Source organism: Tupaia chinensis, unplaced genomic scaffold (genome assembly GCF_000334495.1).
Source record: "Tupaia chinensis unplaced genomic scaffold, TupChi_1.0 Scaffold000047_1, whole genome shotgun sequence".
NCBI lineage: Eukaryota > Metazoa > Chordata > Mammalia > Scandentia > Tupaiidae > Tupaia > Tupaia belangeri.
Window position 1 is genome coordinate 241,456 of NW_006159505.1, and position 16,962 is coordinate 258,417.

General features: G+C 36.9%; 1 protein-coding gene across 1 annotated transcript; it reads right to left on the minus strand.

Moving 5' to 3' along the window:
• Window positions 1–10,034: 10,034 nt before the first annotated feature.
• On the minus strand, window positions 10,035–10,985 carry LOC102481030 (olfactory receptor 51E1). Its single transcript, XM_006140901.1, has one exon. It carries the CDS (start codon window positions 10,983–10,985, stop codon window positions 10,035–10,037), a length of 951 nt encoding a protein of 316 aa, XP_006140963.1.
• Window positions 10,986–16,962: the final 5,977 nt, after the last annotated feature.

Below are 16,962 nucleotides of genomic sequence, written 5' to 3' on the forward strand. Positions count from 1 at the left end.
AAGTGTTGAAAATGTGAAATTATATGAGGCTAATTACCTTAAAAAATATAGTTATAACCTGGCAAGGACAGAAAATCCTGAAATTCCCTAACTTTTGCCAAGATACAGGAAAACTATTATGGTTATTCATGTCTCAAGTTTATACTTTGTGTTTACTTTATAAAGAACCAGGTGTGATTAAAGTGAGGATGATTAAAGACCAAGAAATTTATTCAACATGTACCTTTATGTCCAGAAGCTCACAATTTTCTACCAAGAAAAGTCATGTTTAGACACAACCAGTCTGTAGACTTATAAGTGCCACAATAAAGTTCTGTGTAAGAGATTGCTAAAAAAAATTGCAAAAATTAGTAGCAGTAGAAGTTGCCTGGGAAGGTTGGGCAAGCTTCCATGAAGAAAAGAATTTCTATTTTACATTTAAAAATGTAGAGTATTTCTGTGCAAAGTTGGAATTGAGTAAGAAAAATGAAAAATAAAAATATAGCAGTACGAAAAGAATGCTCCATGTTTGGAGGAAGTAAAGGTATTGTAGGAAGTTTTGCATTCCTGTGCTTTATGTCTTTAACATTCGTATCACTCCCTCTTTAAACTCTATGCCAAAACATGATATCTTTACAGGAATGGTTTTGGCATAGAGTTTGAAGAGAGAGTGATAGGAATATTAAACTAGAAACGTAGGTGACCAAGTTGGACAGGACTGCACAGACCATGCTATGTTTAGATGTTAGCTAGTAAATATTAACTAAATATTTTTATTAGAAGAATGTATTGCAGATCAGTCTGTATTGGTCACTTAAGCTAATCAGTTTATATTTTTATGTAGTCGCAGAAAATTTCCAGATACCTTTTCACTGCCTGGAACATTCTCATCCTCCTACCTACTTATGTTTTGTTCCTATTTATCCTTCTTATCAGGTATAAGGAAAATTCATCAAAAAATACTGTGTAATTAATTATCATTTTCATATCCAAAAGTCTTTTTTGTCTTCTGCATGTATACAACAGTCAGCCACTCAATTAGACTCTAAGGCTTGAGGATGCTGACATTTCTCAGTGCCTAGAGGCATTGATGGAATCATAAGTGCTCAATAATTCTTTTGAATAATTATTCTGAAGTATTTTTTCTTTATTTACTTCTATTTAATCACTGTACATCTTTACATTGTACAACCTGGTTTTCCCAGCATGAATACAATGCATATTAGTCAAGTCAAAGACAAACTGTCTATATTATCAACAGATAACTTTATTTTCATCCTGAAGCATTTTATTATAAATTATTTTGAACAAGAGATTTGGCAATGTTTTATTTAATTTAAAATATAATTTGAGGAAGTTTACCTCTAGGGGACCTCTGGACTTTCAGAAGAAAAATATATATAAATAATTGCAAATACTTGTAAAAAGATTTTTCAGCTGAACTTGGATAGCTGACTCAGAGTCATAAGTGATTTGCTATTACTCATTGACTCACTAAGGCATATCACTTATGAAATTTCTCCTGCTTTTTTACCCTAAGATGTCTCCTGGAACCTTTTGCTTGAAGTAATTAATGCATTTCACACCTCAGTGATGTACTCTGTCTTTGTAAAAAGTCCTTGTAGGGAAGAATTTTTGAAAAAAGTTTTAGAGGCAGGGCCAGCAGGTGACATAATGGTTAAGGCACTGAACTCCCACATGGGCTATCGTGGTTCAAGTCCCAGACCTAGTGGCTTGAAATTTATGTTAGGCTCATGTACATGTGTGCCCAAAATCATGAGAGGAAACTGGTGGAGAAAATATTGCTCTGCTGGGAGGTGAAGGGTGATTTCTCTCTTTCTCTCTCTCTCTCTCTCTCTCTCTCTCTCTCTCTCTCTCTCTCTCTCTCTCTCTCTCTCTCTCTCTCTCTCTCTCTCTCTCTCTCTCTCTCTCTCTCTCTGTCTCTCTCTCTCTCTCTGGTAAGCACACACACCCTATAGCAAAAATATTTCTCTTAAAAAATAAAAAGAGAGAGAGAGTTTTAGGGGCTATGATACTAAGATTTGTTAGCACATTATCTTCTTGAATGCACCTTTACAAAGTGAAGTGATAAGAATGTGTGTACTTTTCTTCTCACTGTCCCACTATCACTCCTCCTACCAGTGTGTTTAATACCACAAGAGCTTAGTACACAGTGTCTGCACTGGGTAAGTAGGATCATGTGTTATAGTAGATAAGAACACAAGCTATAGAGTCAGGAAAACGCAGGTTATTCAAATTCTTAAATTCTCTTCTGTTGCAGCTATTTGACTTGGAAGATTTTATTCTCTATGTATTAATAGTTAGGGGTTTTTGACTGTGTTTTTTGTTTTATTTGGTTTGGTTTCCTTTTTCCATCAGCTTATTTTTACTATGATTTCTGATTTATATATAAATGTTTTAGATATTTATGAGATACAGATATACTAGATTGGCAATCTAATATCACCCCCTTTATATTCTGCTATGGTACACAATTCCATGCCCTATTCACCTTCTTTATATACATTATATATCTGTTAATCACTTTTTTCATGAACCCCTTCTGCATTTCACCCCAGTCTCTGGTACCCACCATTGTTCTCTCTCTACTTTGTGCCATTGAGTTTTTCAGTTTCCATCACAGACTGCGGACATTTGGTATATGTTAAGTAGGGACATACAGTGTTGTCTTTCAAGCCTGAATTATTTCACTTAGTATAATACCACCTAAATTCTTCCACTTTCTGTTGAATGGAAGGTTCTCATTGTTCTTCATGACCGAGTAGTAATCCATTGTGTACATATGCCACTTTTTCCTAATTTAGTCATTGGTTTTGGAGCAATTTAGAATTATTCTATTTAAGGGAACAGGAATGGTTCTTCTCAAGAAGTGATCATTCAAGTGAAATCTGATGTTGAAAAGAAATTAACTGAGAAAGACTAAGTGTTTATAAGGAAGAGTAGTAGGTGAAGAAAACCATGCTTCTGAAGTGCTTATAGAAGCAGAAATATAAAGGAATGAAATGAAAGGTAGAATACCTGGAAATCAAAGTTAATGACCTTCTCAAAGATCTTTTAATATTGTGTGGTAGAGAACAGACTTTAAGGCATGAAAATTTATAAGCTAGAAGACTAATAAAATAACTAAGGTATAATTTGTTGGAAACTTAAACTAAAGGAGTAGGGGTACAAATAAAGAGAAACAGATAAACTCAAAATTATACAGGAAGTAGAAATTAGGTAACTTGACTTTGGATTGAATATGAAGGCTAATAGAAAACAAAAAGCCAATGATGTCTCCTGGGTTTGGATGTATCAGAATAAATGGTAATGTAATTAACTAAAATATACAACATAAATACAGAAATTTAGCTGAGTAGATACTAGCACAAATGTGATTTTTGGACTCTTTCAGCTCGAACTCCCTTAAAAATATATAAATGGCTGTGTTACACAGGCCATTAGGTATACAGGCCTGAAACTCTAGACTAGTTCAAGTTGGTTTAGTCCAAAGAAAATATTTAAGTCACAGATGATACAGATGGCAAGAGAATCCAGCAGTCCAAATAAGAATACATAGCAATTATTGGTCATAGTCTAGGCCCTCTTATACAATATTATGTTGCCAGATAAACTCAAAAGAATGTATTTACAAAAGAAACTTAATTTTTTTTCCCAAAGAGACAAGAGAAAAACAAGAGTGTGATGGCATGGAAGGAAAAGGAAAAATGTTAAAATGTATCAAGAAAGAGAGAGTGGTCATGTTACATGTTTTTCAGTCAGGTAAGAGAAAATCTAAAAATCTCAGGCTTATAAATGTTTGTAATGATACAAACACCTCTTTTAGTAGTTTGGCCAAGGCCAAAAGTATATTGAAGTGATAGAAGAGCTGTCTGAAACATGGATAAATGGGTATGAGACATAGATAAGTTTTCTAAGAAATTTGACTATGAAAAATAAGAGATTTTAAAAAAGAATGTGGGGACTAGCAGATAGCATAATGGTTACATTGCTGGAGATTCCCAGGTAATCAACCACAGTTCAAGTCCCGGGCCTTGTAGCTTTAACTCATTCCAGCTGCGTGTGTGTGCATGCCCTAAATACCAAGAGGAGAATGAAGGAGAAAGGATTGTAGCATGACCATCCCCCTGGGGAGTGATTTTTCACTTCTCATCTCTTTCTGTCTCTCTCTGTCTCTCCAGCAAAAACATGCACCCTATAGAAAAACCCAAAAAAAAAATGCCCCCTAAAGAAAAAAAAAAATCTCTCTCTAAAAAAAAAAAAAAAAGAATATAGTTTCTGACAGCATGTTTATACTTCCCATTGTTATCATTGTTTTGCATATGGAAGAAACTGAACGTGTTAAATATGAGGAATAATTCATGTAATAGTGTGTAGTGTGAAGTTGATATCCAAGAGTGAAAATAAATTATATTGTAAATTTTCAGAGAAACTAGGATAAGTAATCCAAAGTAAATTAATAAAAACTTAAAGGAGAGCTAGCTTGATATATATTGGTTAATAAAGAAATTGTATTAATTATACTAGTAAAAAAAAATTTTCCTCTGAAAAATTCACATTTCCCAATGTATGTTATCTAAAGAGCAGTCATACATGAGTCTCCCACTTTTCAGGTGTTAAGGTTCTTTTTGTTTTTTTCTTTTTTATTCATTTTTATTCCATTTATTCAACAACTATTTCAATAGTGTTGTATTTGCAAACCTAGAATACTTTAAGAACAACAAAATATTTTCAGAGAACATATGGCACTTTATTTTTCCCTTATTCAACTATCTAGTATAAATACGGGGTTACAAGTGGGAGGGGTTCAGCTATACTCAGTGTTTTAGGATCTCAGGTTATTGGTGATTTCATTTACATTTAATGCCAACATGGAAGTTTACACATGGGAGGGTTTTATGACTCAGGCATAAAAGTAGCACTTGTTACTTACAACGCATTGGATAATGGCTAGAATTTAATCATATTCAATTCAAAAAAATGGATAAAATGGATTAATTGTTTTTCTGGGATGAAAGAAATCTGGTTTAATGTACAGTAGCCAGTCTGCCACAAGCAAGGATAGTTTCAATCCTGTACAGAGATCTCACATGTTTATAGTCCAGCAGCAAACACAAATATTTGATAAGAATTTCCAAACATAATAAGCTTTACAAAAGGTGAAGAAAGTGTGTAGTGAGAATAGTTATCTTCAAAATCTCTTATCCCATTCTTCTCATCTTAAGTAGTGACTCCCAAACCTTGCTGCCCATGAGAATTATCTATGGAACATTTTAAATGTGTATTTTGCTAAGCGCTATGCCAGATTTCCTGAATGAGTATCTCATATAACAGTGAACCTGGAACTCTGTACTTATAAGTTCCCTGGGTAAGTCTCCCTTGAAATCAGTGAGAATTTGTGCACAAATCAGTTTCTTTTAAGAAGCATTGATCCAAACATCTCTTTTTTTTTAAGAGAGATTTTTGCTATAGGATGTGTGCGATCATCAGAGAGACAGAGAGAAACAGAGAATCAGAAAGTGAGAAATCACTCCCCAGGATGGATGGCCATGCCACAATCCTTTCCCCTCCATTCTCTTCTTGGGATTTTGGGCAGCCACACACACAAGCACCTGCTGTTAGTTTTAAGCCACCGGGTGCAGGACTCCAACAGCAGTCAACTACATGGGAGGCCAGAAATGTAACCGCTACACCATCTGCTGGTCCTAGTCCAAACATCTTTAGTGCCTTTAAATAGCTCAATAAATTTGAGATTATTTAAGTCATGCAAAGTATGTTCTCTGATCACAAGAAAATGAAATTAGTAATCAATAGACTAAATATCTCTGCAAAATTCTACATATATTTGGAAATTAAACAACAACCTTCCAAAAAAACTACAGTGCAAAGAACAAATGGAAAAATAAATTAGAATGAAAATATAACATATTAAAATGCCAGGTGCAGATCAAACAACACTTACAGGAAATGTATAGAAATATAGTACCTATATTGGAAAAAAAAATCCCGATAACCTTAGTTCCTGCCTAAAAAATCTAGAAAAGAAGAATAAATTAAATCCAATGAAAGTAGAAGAAGGAAAATAATACAGATAAAGCTAATGAATAGACAATATAAAATCAATAGAGAAAGTCTATGAAACCAAAATCTGTTTCTCTGGGAAAAGATTAATAATCCTTTAGACAGACTAAATGAGAAAAGAGAGAAAGAAAACACAAATTATTTATATCAAGAATGAGAGAGAATTATACATTCTACAGCCATTAAAAAGATTGTATGGGAATATTATTAACACTTAGATCAGTAAATTTGACAATTTAGATGAGCTGGGAAAGTTTTTAAAAGATGTAAAATCTTCCACATCTATATATATTTTTTAAATTTTGCCCATGAATCTGGATTTTTTAAAAAGGGTGATAAGATCTTTTTCCCATTCCTACAGATTTCCTTCCAATTGTCTAAGCTAGCTTATCTAAGGATTTAACTCCATGGCTTGATTTTTCACTGGAAGTAATTTTTATCTCTAATGATCCTCACTTTGTACCTTTGGAAGTCTAACCTTTATCATTGTATACCTATACTTCAAATAGAAGATTCCTAAAAGTTAGGCGATTTCTGTCATAGTTTTGCTACTGTTTCTAATATTTAGTACTTGTTGACAAACATAAGGAAGTTGATGGTAGTGATGCTAGTGACCATGTGTGTGTGTGTCTGCATTTACATTTTAAAAAAATAGGTAAGTCATTCAGGATCAAAGCCATGTAAAATCCTCTGTTGAAATGATGTATATGCTAATATCCTTGATTTGATTATCAAATACTGTATATATACTTTGAAAATCTATATTGTATCCTATAGAGATACACAATGATTGAATGTAAATAAGAAATAATGAAATAAAATATTTTTTAAAAATTCATCAACCTTCATCATGGGCATATTCACTACAATTGACAGGAATTCCTTCTTAAATCTAGGATATTGACTATATCCCTAGAAAAAATTGAAAATGGATATGATTTATCTATTTATTGTGCATTTAGGTCTCCAACAGGATTCCAGATAAAATAGACACAAACACTTATATGCCCATGTGGAAGCATGCACACAAAAACTGAAGGTTTAAATATGAACACTGTTTTCTTAATCTATTAAGGTGACAAATGTATGCATATTTATTATATTTTTGTTTCCTTTTTACATGCAGGGCTTTTATATTATTTTTTACAGTAACCATAACTTGTTTTCCCAATTAAAAAAAAAGAGTGGCATGGTGGCTAAAGGTACTGGACTCCCACATGACTGACTGTGGTTCAAGTCCCAGACCTGGCAGTTTGCTTTCTCTCTCTGTGTGTGTCTCTCTCTCTGTCCATCTCTGGTCAAATTAAAATAAATAAATAAATAAATAAATAAATAAATAAATAGTTAAATAAGTCATTAAAAAGAAAAAATATCTGTCTTTTCTTAATTTTTCACTCTCTTTATCTCAATCCCAATCTCAGTGCACCTCTGTGCAATGGGCTGATCCTCTATATAACTCAGTTACCAAAGCCTGCCCTGACTCCAGTTCTTGCTCCTTGTTCTGTTAGCTGTCACCTGGGCACAGCAGATTTCATATTGCTCACAGTCTTTATCTTTTGAGTTCCAGTCCTAGAAGCTGAAGCATGCCTATATGCCCTCCGTACCAGTGAAACCTCTGTGCTTTCATGTCTGGTCAGAAAATTCTGGCTGGCCCTGTATCATACTCTCCAATAGGCTGCCTGCCTCTCATACTCATCTGCCACATTTTTGGTCTTACTAGGACCCTACCTCTATCCCCACCATGGGCTGGTAATCCTGCCCAATTCACTCCTACTGCACTCCTGCAGTTCCCACATATATTGGGCTTCCTCCTGGGAGTTGTGTGTGGGGGTTGGGCCTTTAGGGCCATATCCATATTAACTAAGCTGACAGGGATACAGCCTTTAGCACCCTCTCCTATGGTCTTCCATTTAATAGGAGCAGTGGCAACTGGGCAAAAACAATGGACAGGAGCTACTGGGATAAGAACCATTAACTCCATCAATGGAAATCTTAAATAGTACAATGTATGAATGAACAGGAGTAAAATACATACTCTAGAAAATGTAAGACCCTGGAAATTTCTACCTCACAATTCTACTGGTCTCTTTCATTTTTCTTGCAAAAAAAAAAAAAATATATATATATATATATGTATATGAAATTGAGTTTAAAAATCTTAATCCTTTTTTTAAGTTGTTGGTCACAAAAGTCTGCCAAAATGCCCAGTGAACATCAATTTTCTGATTGGTACAAAGAGGGTAATATATTATCCATGCCTAAATCAACAGTTAATAAGGAAATTAAATAAGAAAAAGAGTATCCACAAGCTATAAAAACTGTCAGAACAGACTATATTATCTTCAATTTATGTGAGAAAATGTACTCTTTTCAAGGTTTTACTTTCCTTTTTAAAAAATTATTTTATTTGTTTTGTTATTATTATTACTTTTAACTTAAACAGAGAGAGAGAGAAAGGGAAAGTGAGAAAGCAAGCCACCAGGTCCAGCACTCAAATCACAGTTGGCCACATGGGAGTCCAACACCTTAACCACCACACCACCTGCTGGTCCCAAGGTTTTGCTTTCAATCTATGCATTAAATACAAATGCTCAGAAGAAATTATTTCTTCTCTGTGGAGATCATTTTGAAGAAGGAAATCCATATACTTCTCTTTTCCTGAGACCCAATACGGTTGGGATCTAAAGAGGAAGTCAAAAATTTTAAGGCATTATAATCTAATTTTATTGTACTCTCATGCATTTTTTGGCCATGCTTATGTCTTTTTTATGATTTCCTAGTCACATTTAAATATGGTACATATCTATAGCACAATATGGTTTTTCAAAGTATACATGCTTTATGTGACAATCACATCAAGGATATCACCATGCTTACATGTTTGATAAATGTTCTTTATATGCTGGGAACCATTAGCAATTTTTATTTGCAATGAAAGGAAAAATGAAAAGCAACAACCCTCCAAAAATAACCACCTAACAATATTAATAATTACATACAGAGAAGAACCAAAGCAGAACACCTTTTTGAAAAATAAGGGCTGGATGTACACTATCCTGTCAACCATTTCCACATGGAGATTCCCTAACTAGTTTTTATCTTTGAAAGATCAGGGCTGTATTTTTGTTAAGGAAGATTATTTTTTTACCCACTTTATATCAAATACCAAGGTCTCACTGTTTTCTTTTTATGACTGAGTAGTACTCCATAGTGTGTGTGTGTCACATTTATTCAATCCATTCATCTGTTCCTGGACATTTCCATGTTTTAGCAGTTGTGAATAATGTTGCAATAAACATGGATGTACACATGTTTTACCGACTGTTTTCCTACCCGTTAGGTAGATAATCAGGAATGAATTTCTGAGGTTTTGGGTAGTTTTATTTGTAGGTTTTTGAGGAACTTCATTGTTCTCCACAGCGGCTGTACTAGTCTACATTCCTACCAACAGTGCAGAAGGGATCCCTTTTCACCAAGCTTCACCAGCATTTATTATTCTGTATTTTTAAATCTTAGCCATTCTGACTGGGGTTAGGTAGCATCTCATTGTGGTTCTGATTGCATTTCCCTTATGACAAAAGATGTTGAGTATTTTTTCATGTATTTTTTAGATGTTCCAATGCCTTCTTGGAGAGTTGTCTGTTCATCTCATTTGCCCATTTTTAATGGGATTATTTAATATTTTTTGTAGGTAAGCTGCTTGAGTTTCCTGTATCAGTCCCTTATCTGAGGCATAGTTTGCAAATATATTCTCCCATTCTAAGGGTTGTCTATTTACTCTAATTATTGTTTCTTTTGCTATGCAGAAGGTGTTTAACTTGATGTAATCCCACTTGTCTCTTTTTCAGGATTATTGCCTGTACTTTGGAGTCCTTCACCCTGTTTTCCAAAATGCAGACGTTAAAATCTGAATAGGAGAATAATGAATGGAAAATAAGTGTGATCACTGACACTTAGGAATTGGATGTGTGTGTAGTCACATGGAAAAGATGAAGAATGCGCTGCCGAATCTCCTTTGTTTTCACTGCATACACAATAGGATTGAGCACAGGAGGGACCAGCAAATAGATGTTGGCCATGATGACGGGCAGGAGAGAATCACGCTGCTTGCTAAATCGGTGCACCAAAGATAATCCAATGAGAGGTACGAAGAATATGAAAACAGCACACACATGAGAGATGCATGTGCCAAATGCCTTTGTCTGAGCTTCACGTGTCAAGCCCAATACAGTCTTAAGGATAAAGAGATATGAGCAGGAAATGAGAAGTGAGTCTAAGCCAATGACAGAGATGATGACAATGAGGCCATAAATGATATTGACACTGATATCAGCACAGGCCAGCTTCATGACATCTTGGTGGAGACAGTAAGAGTGAGAAAGAATGTTAGAATGGCAGAAGGGGAGCCGTTTGATGAAGATAGGCAGGGGTGCCATGAATGCAGCTCCCCGTACCACAGTGGCCATGCCAATCTTGGCAACTCGAGGCAACGTGAGCACAGTGGCATGGCGGAGTGGATGACAGATGGCCACATAACGGTCAAAGGCCATGGCCAGCAGTACTGTGGACTCCATGACAGAAAAAAAGTGGATGGCAAACATCTGTAGCAGACACGCATCAAACTGGATGGTAGTGGAATTGAACCAGAAGATGGCCATCATTTTCGGCATGGATGAGGTGGAGATGAGGATGTCAATGCCAGAAAGCATGCACAGAAAAACATACATGGGCTCATGCAGGCTGTGCTCAGTCCGCACCACGTAGATGATCGTCAGGTTACCTAGCACAGCAATAAGGTAGAGGGAGCACAGTGGAAAGGCCAACCAATACTGAGCCTCCTCCAAGCCTGGGAGGCCTATTAGGATAAAATATGTGACACTGGATTCATTGCCATGAGGGCCCATCCTAATGAAGAAGCTGAGCTATGACCAGAAATGGGCAAGTAGAAGCTGCAATTCAAAGATAAGTCATTGTCAGATACTTCAGAATCTCAATACCACATCCTCCTTCATTTTGACATTCCATTCTCTAACCCAAACTGTAACTCCATTGCCTATTCAAACTCTAATCCTATTCTAAACTTAATAGCCATAACTAGTAAATATGCTCAATACTAGTTAGCCACTTGTATAGTTATGTAAATATGCTCAATACTAGTTACCCACTTGTGTAGTTAATCTTGATATGAAATGAAATACTAAGATAAAAATTCTAAGCCTATTTTAATCCATTTAATTCTTGAAAGAAAAACTACTGACTGAATATAATCAGTCTTATGTGAGTTTTTTAAATCACATCATTTTCTCTACCCTTTACTACCCTTGTCCTTTCCTATGCTTAATACTAACCGTCATTCTAATCATATTTGGATTTTCTTTAAGACAACTTTCAGTCCTAATGTAGTAAAACTCTAGTGACATTAACATTGAAACCTAATCTCATTACTTATCTAATGCATTTTCCAATTCTAGCCTTAGCCCTAACTTTAAGTAACCCAAGACTTAATAGTCTTTTCAATTTTAATGTGAAACTTAATAAAACCTACTTTATCAGAATAAACCTTAATCTCATTTTTTTAAAACTGACACTAACTTTATCCTGAACTCCATTTCTACATTTCTTTTTCACTCTAATTACCAACCAAATCTTATACTATTCCCATTTAGATAAGAAAGGGAACAATGCTACAGTGGATGACACTACTGTCCCATCTAAGCCTGTTCACAAGACCAATACATCTGTCTCCCATCTGCAGTGAGTGTTGAATGTTAAGGGCTAACAACTCCCCACTTTATCTAGAGAATTCTCTCATACAAATGGGAGGCACCTCATCCAAAAGGTTAAATTATGCGCCACTGAGGCATATCTAGAGTCTAGTGACTGTCTAATCTGAAGGGACAAAGGCCAGCCTCTTGCCTGTAGATGAGACCAATGCTGTGGTATAACTTCAGAGCTTCCCACATAATCAGACTGACCCTAGTCTCCAGATGAGAACACAGCTTAGCTTCCTTCCTCTGCTCTACCATGTTCCCTTCACTCTCCAGGATAGCATCTCTCAATATACCATTTGGACAATAATTACAAACTCACACTCTGCTTCTAGGGGTTCCACCCAACCTAAGAGTGGTATTAATCAATTTAGAATACTAATCCTGAGAGATGATGTCATTAGAAGCAACAATCAATCCTATAGCAGAGTTCGGGCTGAATCTTAACTGAATCTGGCTATTAAAGCTATAAACATGAGATATTGCTGAAAATGTCAGACTTGGATTATCTCAGATTGTGTCACTCTGTTAAAAGAGTTAACTAATTCCTTCCTCCTTTCCTTTCTTCCATGTACAAATAGTTGTGTGTCCCTACTATTTATGAGATGTTGGGTCATGTACATTGTTGTTTTTAAATGTATTTATATGCACACACATACATTATGTGTATGAATATTTATATTATATATATATGCAAACACACACAGACACATACACACACACACACACATATATATATAAAATGTATGCATGCTTCAAAAAGCATACCATACTTCACAAAGATGTGTATTGAAGATATAAAACCAGAAATTACAATAAGAATAAAAAGTTTAAATTTTTTTTCATTTATTTAGATTCATCACTGTGCATTTCTGTAGTGCACACTATGGTTTTTCTTTTCTTTTTTTTTTCTTTCCAGTTTGTTATAGGGCATATGCACTTGCCAAAGAGAGACAAAGAGAGAGGGAAAATGAGAATACATGAATACAATATGTGACACTTAAATCAAGAATATTACTGTATACATCATTTTCTTTTTTTTAGAGAAAGAAATTTTTGCTATAGGGCACGTGTTCTCACCAGAGAGAGAGACAGACAGAAAGCAAGAAATCAAGGAGGAATGGTGACACTGCAATCCCTTCTCTTCCATTCTCCTCTTGGGATTTGCAGCACGCACGTACACATGCCCGGCATGAGTTTCAAGTGACCAGCTCCAGGAATCAAACCATGGTCGACTACTTTGGAATCCAGCAATGTAACCATTATGTCACCTGCTGATCTCACCATATGCATCATTTTCAACAGAAAATTTTATATTCTCTTTTACTGTTAAGTATTTCTTCCCCTAAAATTTGGTCCTTGAGAGCTGGAGAGCTAAGGAGAAGTTTCCCTCATGGGTGATCAGAAAGCAGTTTTTTTCTAGAGGTAAAACATCAGGTTGGATAGCAGAAGACTGTAGCAGGAAAGAAATGAAGGAATGGAGAGGGAACCCACGTGCCCTACAGCGAAAACCTCTCCCCAGAAAAAAAAAAATTAAAAGAATGAGTAAATTTACAGGTGTAAATGCAAACTGTTTCCAACTCAAGGCAAATAACAGCCCAGATGTCCTGGAAGGGAAACACTGAGTAAGAAAGAATACTGAGTCCTAAGGCTCTGACTCTCTAACTCCATTAAGACCAGGTAGATGGAAATACTATCTCCAGCCCAAGAACAGCTCTACAAGAGAGGAGCTCTATGTATCCTCTATATAGAAGAGCTGAGAAAACTGAGACTCCAACGGTTGAGCTAACACTCCTAGGATTTAACAACTGATGGTAAAGCAAAAATGTAACCTAGACCATCTAACTTCAAGGCTTGTAGGGTTCCCCCTACTCTAAGCTGCCTTTCATTGTGCTATAACTTCTGAAAGGTAATCAGTCTGCCTAAGAGGTAAGGTAGAAGCCTTGAGAGGTAGAGCAGTTGGCATACATGTATTCATAAGTGAAATCAAGAAGACACTGAAGAGGATTCTCCTGAATGGGACTTGGGAACCCTTCTTCTTCTTCCTTTTCCAGGCCCAACTTGGACAGGTCCACAATGGAGATGAAAAAAATGCTATCATCTAGCAGGTGTTTCCTCCTATCTTTTTAGAGCCACTCATCAAACTGTCAAGTACATTTTAATCCCATTTGAGAGGTAAGGATGTTGAGGATTAGCGAGAGCCTGCAATGCTTTCAGACATGCATGTCTACTTCCCTGTCCCTCTCAGTGTCCTTACGGAGGACTGATGCTTTCTAAATGACTATCAATGTTAACCTTCAAAGGTTCCCAAATTGAATACCAAAGAGTTCCAGGGGTCCCTCTATGACTCAGGATATCTGACCCCAGGTTCAGTGTGGAAAGGGAACAGGAAGGTAACAGGAAAAGCGATCCATAATCACTGGTATTAAATGGATGGGCTACACACACAATGTTTCATGTCCAGAGCAATAGACTGGGAACCTCTGTTGATACTGCCAGCCTCTGTGGGCATATTTGGAAAAGAACGTTCTTGTAAGAATGCCCAGATATATCTGGGAGCCTCTGGCTTCCACTCCAGGCATAGAAAAAGAAGTCTTCTTATGCAATGACATAGCCAGCAAAGATTCTAGAAGCACATCACTTGATCCTTGGAGAAGCACATCACTTGATCCATGGAGAGGGAGCACTTTTCCTAAAATGTGATGAAGATAGTAGCCCCAGAATCACAACCACCCAAATTAACTTCATCTTCTGTCCCCCACATCTTTCTAAGATTTCATAAAGAAAATAAACCCCTATGAACCACTGGTCACTCTTTTGACAATTGTCAAGATGAGAATAAAAAATTGTGTTAAGCAGTCAATAGGCATACAGTAGAAAAGGGACACTTTCCTACAAATGAGGACTAATTGAGAAAAATAAACAGCCATCATACACATTGAAGCAAGTGGCAGAGGAGGGGAAGAGGAAAAACCATGTAATTGCAGCTTGCAACACACAACAAAATGTTTTGGTTACATTCTGAGTGACTGGGGGAATTTCATCATCACATCTAGTCTCATTTGTTCTTTAAAGAGCCCTATGGCAAATACAAAGACCCAGAAAGAGAGAAAACAGACCTTGTTTTCTTTCCACCACTGAATGAAAGTGATTTCATGTATGTGGGGTAAAAGGTACAAGGAAGGGGTAGTTGCAGTGTGGACACTAATCTAGTTTTTTTTTCTTTTTTCTTTTCTTTTCTTTTTTTTTTTTTTGAGAGGATTTTGCTATAGGGCGCGTGCACGTGCCAGAAAGACAGAGAGAGACAGAGAGACAGAAAGCGAGAAATCACCCCCCCGAGGGGATCACCACTCCACAATCCATTCTCCTCTGGGGATTTTGGGCATGTACACACATGGTGTAAGTTTAAGCCACTGAGTCCACGACTCAAACCGTTATCAACTACATGGGAGTCCAGCGACATAGCCATTATGTCAACTGCTGGTTCCCGACCCCAAGAAGGTTATTAAGTCTCAGCCTAAGTCACAGCATTCTACCTGACACATGGGTAAAATGAACCAGATCCCACTCAGAGCTCCCAGCACAACTCTACCCATAGCCTCATCCCCAATCACAGGCTGAGCTTTAACCACATTAAACACTTGGGTACTAAATCCCACCTCCAGTCCAACTCTAAGCCATCCCACCCTAGTCTGTTCTCTGTCCTACTCACATTCATCCATGTTAGTCCCTACCAGCCTCTACATTGATACCCTGAATTGAAACTTGTTTAAACTCTGCTCCCAAATGACATTTAACATCCCCACACTTTCTGTCATCTCACACATATAGACATTACAAAGGCTGTCCATCCTCTGAGTCAAAAATTTCCTCCACACCTTTTAGCCCCACCTCTGAACTTCAGGACCTTCACAGTCTGGCTTCTCACTCTCTTGGCAGGTATAATGGGAGCTCCCAGCTACAGATAACACATACCTGGACATAACCCCTGGTCCCCTGCACTCACCTCAGTTGTACAGAATTGGCAGCCTGCACTGAGGTCCAGCCCTCTCTGCCTCTGATTCCTCTCTGGACCACCTTGGTCAAGATTATTTATTCTGGGTCTTCCTCCTCCCTCCTTCTTTCCCTCTCTGCTAGGTAGTATACTATCCAGAGGGTCCATCTGCAGCTGCTCCTCTAGCCATCTGTGGTTTGAGTTTCCTCCTCAGCTTCTGTGTCCTGGGAGGACATGTACAAGGAAGGAGGGGCAATGGGTACAGAGGTCTCCAGAGTCCTCTCCAATATCTGTGCCAGTTGGGAAATGTACACTAGCTCTCAGTGTGAAGTGGAGAGGAGAAATGATTTAAAATGACTGAGAGAAACTCACTTGTGTACCCATGGTCTTCATGAGGGTTCTTTTTTTTTATTTCATTTTCTTCCATACATTCAATCACATCATTATTTGTCTTACAAAATGGATATTTCAACAGGTGAACATTTCTCCCTAGTATTGTTGATAAAACTACGAAATATCTTCAACAGATAATACCACACCTCTTTGTGCCATTAATGCTTTGCCTCCCTGTCCCTCCTCCAAATGTCCTTCCTCAGACCCTCCTCTTTCACACACACTATATCTGGTATTTACATCTATATACTGCGCTTCTATATCCTTTAGACAATTAGTTTCAATCATAGAGTGCAGACACTCGGTATGTATTAAGTGGGTACATACAATGCCTCTCCTTCATAGCATGGCTTGCTTCACTCAGCAGTAAGTCTTCCATATTCGTCTACTTCCTGTCAAAAGCCAGGGTTTTGTTGTTTTTTATGGATGAATAGTATTCCATTGAGTATATGTGCCACAGTTTTTCTAACCATTCATCAGTTCATGGGCATTTGGGTTTTTTCCATGACTTAGCAATCATGAAAACTGCCGCAATAAACATCGATGTGTAAGCACTTTTCCGATTAAGTATTCTTCTGTCCTTTGGGTAGATACCAAGGAGTGGGATTGCTGGATCATATGGTAGTTCTATCTGTAGATTTTTGAGGAATCTCCAAATTGTTCTCCACAGTGGTTGGACCAATTTACATTCCCACCAGCAGTGTAAGAGAGTTCCCTTTTCACCAC